The following is a 6,847-nucleotide window of genomic DNA, read 5'->3' as shown; positions in this document are numbered from 1 at the left end:
CTGTTAAAGCCCCCTAGTAGATCCGCCCCTGCTACCGCTGCCGCTGTCGCCGCCACCACCACCTACCCTCCTTCTCAACTCTCATCCTCCATTCTGATCCTCCTTGCCAGCCAAGTATCCTCCTACGCATGGTCCCTCTCAGACAAGCACCACTGGTTTTATCTAACTTTTGTATTAATTTCAGTGGTCTATCTTCAATTGTGATTTCTGTCATGAGTTTAAAAAAAATCAGAGTCTTAGTAGTTTCCTTTCGGATAGATATTCCCTTGGCTCTACCATGTGTTTCTTTCTATGATAATTTTTCTTTCCTAGAACTGCATGTGTTAGTTTATTTTCCCTTGTGTTGTACCGAGAGATTTCAAGTTTCCCATAAAAAAAAGAGAGATTTCAAGTTTGGAAACAAATTTCAAATATCTTGTTCACCCCCTCTTTGGTCGATATACTCTCGATCCTACAACATTCTTTAGTAAGAGTCGAGGTTTGAGAATAATTTATTCATATTTTGGAAACTACTCACATGTGTTCCAAAAGAAGGTGGAAGTGTCTCGGAAAATAGTAGCGTATTTTTATAATTTTTGTAAAATAAGAAAAAAACTAAAAATAACAAAAGGAAACAAAAATAAATAAAATACAAGGCAACAAGAAAGGGAAAATGAAAAAAAATGGAAAACACAGAATGAAAATAAATAAAGCCACACAAATAAAAACCAAAAAAATAAAACCGAGATAAAAAAAACAAGAAAAGTGGCACACAATAGACGAACGAACCAACCATCTCGCAATATGGTGTTTTATCTTCCTTCCCTGACCGGTTTTCCTATTTTGGTGTGTGTTTTTCTGTTGGTTTTTCTTCTGCTTTTTAGTCTCAATTTCCCTTTTCCCATTTTAACTGTGGACGTATTCTTAAAATGTATTATGTACGTAATTCATGAACATTTTTATTTGTTTGAAGAAAAAAAATCTTAAGATGTTTTCAAGTTCGCGTGAAAACTGCACTTTTACCGAATTCGAGTTCTCGTACATGTACCGGTCGGCCCATGAAGAGCCCACCGGCTAATATATACTCCTACCTCTTTCTCAAAAAAAAATATATATATACTCCTACCAGCAGGGGACGGGACGGGGTAGTCACCCGTCCGCTGCTTCCAGAGACATCGCCTTGCCGGAGAGAGAGAGAGAGAACCCTAGCAACCGCCGTACAGCGCCGTCCACCGCCGATCCGCCACCCATGGCGCTGCGAACTCTGGCGGCGAGGGTGCGGACTTCGAGCGCCGCGGTCCGCCTCCAGACGCCGGCCGTCGGCCGCCCCAACCTCCACTCCGCCGCCCGCCGCCTCTCCCCTCCGGCCGGCGGCCCTCCCCGCCTCACCCCCAGCAGGAATCTGGTACGTGACACTACATTACTCAGAGCCAAGATTACATTGAGAAAGCGTCAAATTTGGCAGACTAGTCGGCACTCCCGCAATCACCCTGTTCCTGGTTCCCCTCTCTCCTAGCCAACGCAACCAGTCCTTGGTTCTCATGAGATTGTAATCTGGTAAGAATAGTCTGAATATCTCTGACCAAGGGGAAATAAGCAGAACGTATTTCCATCCTTCCTCTTGTATTTGTTCTGCTTCGTAGCTAGGCCCTTGGAAGGCACTCTGCAACCAAATAAATATTCTTATCTTTATTCTTTTCATCAGGTACTTACTTGGTTTCCTTGCTTAGTACGTATTAGCTGCTAGCTAAGCTCGTAGGCGCTTTGGACACTAAAATTTCCATCCTTTTCATATGCCAAGCCACAGCCTTCGGAAGCATGCATATTTAGGGAGTTTGATATTACAGGTTGCATCCACATCCAAAGGTTGGAATATCTGTCTGATCAATTGATTTTGTTTTCCCACGAATTAGTGCCTGGAACTGGAATCATGACTTGGTTAACCCACCTCAGTCTAGATCTTCTCTTGAACGTGGCCGACTCGACCCCTTTTACCAACTGTCTCTCTGAATTTTGATATTCTTACCATCACCTACTCCATATTATTAGTCCTTTCTTTAGGAGTTTACCATCAACTCAGTCGAGAATCCCACCGGAAATTTGAACGATACCTGTCGGATAAGTGGGGAGGGCTTGAATTACAGATTTCACATGAACTTCTTTAGCTGCTGCATGGGGGATGAACTTTTCTGAGCAGTCACTACATCTCTTACCAAGACTATCCATGATTGGTTGGAATTTGTCATCCTTCATCCTCCCCTCTAGACTAATAAGGCCCACGTATTTGCTCTCAAAGGTGACTGATTCCACGTCCAAGACATCTCTGATCCATGGTTTACGAGTCGACAAGTCGTTCCGAGGTTGAGACCCATAGACTATCGTGACAATTCTGATGCTGAAGTTACGACTCATAAACTAGTCGACCCAAGTGTAGTCGGCCCTGGAGTTGCAACTCATAGACTAGTCTATCGACTAGTCCTTTGACTCGTAATCCATGTCTAATCTCCTCCCTAGTTTGTTCCGAGCAAACCTCACTGAATAGCAACAAACACTTACTGTTGCTTAACAATTGTCCCGTGCCCCTCTGAAATTTCTCCAAGGCTTGTTGGATTACATGAGCCTGCTCCACGGTTGCTTCGAAAAACAATAGGGAATCACCTGAAAATACAAGGTTAGAAATACCTGGGCTGTCCTGAGCCACTTTAATAAGGGAGCAAGCTAGCACCAGCAACTGCTTTGTTCAGAATGCTCGTCAGACCATCCGCCGCAAAGAGGAATAGGTACGGACGTAGAGGGTTTCCTTGCCTCAGCCCCCTAGACGGATTGAAAGGTTCAAGGAGTTCTCCGTAACTCCGTAGCATCGGACCGCATACCTAACAGAACTGAAACACTTCATGACCCAATCCACCCATCTCTGGTCAAAACCAATCTAGTGAGAGCTTCCAGTAAAAATCTCCAATCCACCCTTCATAGGCTCTAGCCAGATCCAGCTTATACCCACAATAAGTGTTGTGCTAGTTCCTGTTGTGTTGAATTTTATGAAAGCATTCAAACACAATAAATGCGTTATCCTGTATCATTCTGCGGCTTCTGCCAGGCATGAATGCACTATGGGTCTCTGATATAAGCTCATCAAGCAGGGGGCAGAGCCAGTTAACCAGACCTATAGAAATCAGCGTGTAAATCACATTGCAGAGGCTAAAGGTGCTTTAAGCGGCCCAATTTGAAATAGTGCATCACCTACTTCCTTCTCCGAGAAAGTTTTTGTCATTTCTCCACTAACCTTCTCAGTCAGGAGCTCAATAACCTCATGCGGAACCACAACTTCATCCTTAGCATACAATTTCTTAAAAGAGTCAATAGTTAGCTTCTGGATCCCCACCACTTCCTCAACCCAAGTGCCCTTATCACCTTTTCGTCTACTAATGAAATTCTTCTTTTTCTGCCAAGTATCCTTTCTTTGGAAGTACCCTGTATTTCTGTCGCTCTGTCGCCCTCCATCATCCATTCAACCTTGACAGTTGCCTATTCATAATTTCCTCCCTAAGCAGCATCTCATCCAACTCCCTTGAGATTTCATTCTCTTCTGATTTTCGGTTGAAGGTGGTTGCTTCCAAATGTTCCCCAGCTCACTTCGAAGTACTTCACTTCAATCTGTTTTCTAACTGAACCAAAATCCGTATGGGCCCAATCTTGAAGTGCCTGCTGCATACCCATGAGTTTAGGTGACAGGCCACCCTGTGAATTGCTCCTTTTCCCAAACTGAATTTACCCCACATTAACTCATATAAGGAAAAGAGTGTGTCTTCCTTTTGTGCTCCTTTTCCCCAAACACAAGCAGCAGCAGCAGCGGCGGCGGCGGCAAGTGGTCAGACCTGGACAAGAATAAGTGATGGAACCTAGCATTTTGAAACATTCTGGCCATGCTACCTCTCTGTCAAGCCTTGTGTTAATCTTGTCATATCCGAACTGCTTATTGTCGTGTGTCCAATCTTTAGGACTGTGATTTGCAATATGTTTGTTGTTATATTCTGAAGTCAGCTGTCTCTGTTTTCTACCAGCTCAGAGATTTTATAATAAGAACTCAAAAAGAAATCTGGGCTTAGCAGTTTTGGCTCATAATATTGGTTCTTATTTTTTCTCACTCATTGGTGGGTTGATCAATCAGGGAAGTTCTCCACGTGAAGATGCTGCTCGGAAGATGGTGCTTGAGACTGCTGCCACACTTGAACATCTGGAGAAGACTTACGAAACGTTCAAGTGAGAATTATTCTCTTCGTTCAAGTTTTTATTTTTGTTTCTATTATAACATTGTCATACAGATCAACTAATGGTGTTCCTTTTTTCTTTTCTTGTTCTTTTAAAGGGCACGCGTTGGATTACTAGAGAAGGCAGCCACGTTTCTGAAGTGGTCGTGGGCTTGCATTATCCCTGTGCCTTTGGTTTACGCCATTGCGCAGCATTATTAGGATAAAGAGGAACTGGCCCTTGTGATTTGAACCGGGTTATTTAATATCTGTGGTCTTTATCATCAGCTGTACTCATCACACTACTCAACCGTGTCATGGTTATGCTAAGTGCATCATCAAAAATGCCACTCTAAAACGTTACTGTACCATATTGACAGCCAGATTTGCCTGATATGTATGCCCTTGCACCCACCTGTTATCAACACTTCTCTTCTTCTATTCTATCTGACAAGGGGACCCACAACGTCGGATTATCTTGGACGCGTGCTCGTTCCCTGGATGCAGCACAAAATCTATTGTTCGCACTAGTAAGTGTGCAAATGATTCCTAAAGCTCACAGTTTCAATCCGCATATATCTACAATCATGCATGTGCAATGATTTTGTAGTACATCCGTGCACCCTTCGAGTTTAAATCTTGATGGGATCTAATGCTTCGCAAACTTGCATAAAGCATAAGATTTATCCCTTGGTCATGCAATAAAATACGTGTTTAACTTGTGATGCTTATGTGCTTGTTTTTTCTGTTTTTGCAACTTAGAGATGCTTATGTGCTGTTTTTTTTTCTGTTTTTGATTCTCATGGTCTAGAATCAACGAAATTTACATTTGAAAAATTAAATACTCCCTCCGTTCCACAATGTAGTGCATTTTTTTAAAGTCAAACTTTATAAACTTTGACCAAGTTTGTAGAGAAAATCATATACATCTAGAATACCAAATACATATGCTTAGATACATCATATTCTTTCTAGAAAACCTATATGCACTACATTATGAAACGGAGGGAGTAGCTTGTATCCATAGATAATCTGGCGTAACATAGATAAATGAAAAAAACACACAAAAGAAACAAAAAAGGGCAACAAGAAAGGAAAACAGAAAAATCTGAAAAACAAAAAATGAAATTAAATAATGTCAAAAAGAAATAAAAACCTAAATAAAAATAAAATCAGACATAAAACTACGCCAAAAAAATGGACGTGATGACGCAATAGCCGAAAGAACCGTTTATGACCATTTTTTTAGTCTAACCATTTATGAACTGCTTCGCCCGTCCTCTGCTACTGGTCCGGCCCACTTCCCAAGCAACGACGGGCGCCCCTATGTGCACTTATAGCGAACCCTCGCATCAAGCCCAAATGGGCCAGCCCAGGTGCGCTGGAGGCTTCTCATTTTTTCCCTATTTTTTCACGTTTTTCTTTTATTAATTCCTTTTTACTTATTTTACGCTCCCAATAACTATAAGCATATATGTTACAAAAATATACTTTCCGTGATGTTTTAAAAAATGTTAATCATGCATTCGAACAATGTTACATGTGTATACAAAAAATGTTGACCATCTATACAAAAAATATGGAATGTGTGAAAAAAGTCGATCATGTATTTAAAATTTTCAATCAAGCTTTTGCAAACAATGCTAAACAAGTGTTTGAAAAATGTTAATCAAACATTTCAAAATGTTAAATGTGTATAAAAAATGTTGACCATGTATTACAAAATGTTAAACTTGCACTTAAAAATGTTAAATGTATATATAATTTTTGGCCATGTATTAAAAAATGTTAAGCTTGTATTTGAAAAATGATAAATGTGTATAGAAAAAATGTTGACCATGAATTAAAAAATGTCGAACTTGTATTTGAGAAATGTTAAATGTGTATAGAGAAAATGTTGACCATATATAAAAAATATATTAAACTTGTAATGAAATACGTTAATAAAGCATTTTTGGAAAAAAAATATGTGTCCAGAAAAAATCGTGACCATGTATTCAAAATATGTTAGTCTGGTATTTCAAAAGTCTTAATCAAGCATTCAAAAAATGTTAAACGTGCGTGCAAAATGTATTGGATGTATACAAAAAATGGGTATATAAAACCCAAGAGAAAATAATGAAAACCGATGACAAAGGAGAAAGAAAACAAAGAAAAGAGAAAACCCATTGAAAATCAAGAAAACAAAGAAAAATAATTAAAAAGAAAGAAACCAAAATAAAATACCCAGTGAAACAGAGAAAATAACGAAGTAAAACCCATGAAAAAAATGAAAAGGCAGAAAACATGTGGGAACCGGCTCGTTTCGCCTCAAGTAGGTCGGGCCCTACTACTTACCACAACAGAACGAGGGCGTAGTTGATAGCAGCGATGGTCGACATCCAGAAGACCATGGATAGATCCCTGTGTGCTCTCCTTTCTTCTCTATTTCTTTTAGGTGTATGCGAATGGGCCGGCCCGTTACTGTAGACGCTTAAGGCGAGAGCTTCTTCCTTCTCGCTATGAGCGAGATATAGTCGCCGCGGGCATAGATCTATCTTGCAATAGGGTGTTTTTCCATTGTGCGCATGGGTCGAGGGATAATGCTAAGCATACACTCTTAGAGCATCTCCAGCCGTTGT

At 40.5% G+C, this 6,847-nt stretch overlaps 1 protein-coding gene and 1 pseudogene across 1 annotated transcript; both read left to right on the top strand.

Annotated features, from left to right (window-relative positions):
* Positions 1–1,126: 1,126 nt before the first annotated feature.
* LOC119288294 lies at positions 1,127–4,651 on the top strand. Its single transcript, XM_037567932.1, has 3 exons — positions 1,127–1,384; positions 4,148–4,239; positions 4,346–4,651. The coding sequence occupies exons 1-3, from the start codon at positions 1,229–1,231 to the stop codon at positions 4,446–4,448; spliced, it is 351 nt and encodes a 116-aa protein (XP_037423829.1). The 5' UTR covers positions 1,127–1,228; the 3' UTR covers positions 4,449–4,651.
* A 1,945-nt stretch (positions 4,652–6,596) lies between these two features.
* LOC119284363 overlaps positions 6,597–6,847 on the top strand; it is a 1,321-nt pseudogene continuing 1,070 nt past the window's right edge.

The sequence above is a fragment of the Triticum dicoccoides genome, chromosome 4A (genome assembly GCF_002162155.2).
Source record: "Triticum dicoccoides isolate Atlit2015 ecotype Zavitan chromosome 4A, WEW_v2.0, whole genome shotgun sequence".
Taxonomy (NCBI): domain Eukaryota; kingdom Viridiplantae; phylum Streptophyta; class Magnoliopsida; order Poales; family Poaceae; genus Triticum; species Triticum dicoccoides.
This window is presented reverse-complemented; position numbering and strand designations above follow the sequence as displayed.

Excerpts from the sequence above, each read along its gene's own strand:
- LOC119288294 (XM_037567932.1), top strand. The coding sequence starts at position 1,229 with ATGGCGCTGCGAACTCTGGCGGCGAGGGTGCGGACTTCGAGCGCCGCG. Across the intron at positions 1,385-4,147 it reads TCACCCCCAGCAGGAATCTG|GGAAGTTCTCCACGTGAAGA; the intron begins GTACGTGACACT and ends TTGATCAATCAG. Across the intron at positions 4,240-4,345 it reads AAGACTTACGAAACGTTCAA|GGCACGCGTTGGATTACTAG; the intron begins GTGAGAATTATT and ends GTTCTTTTAAAG.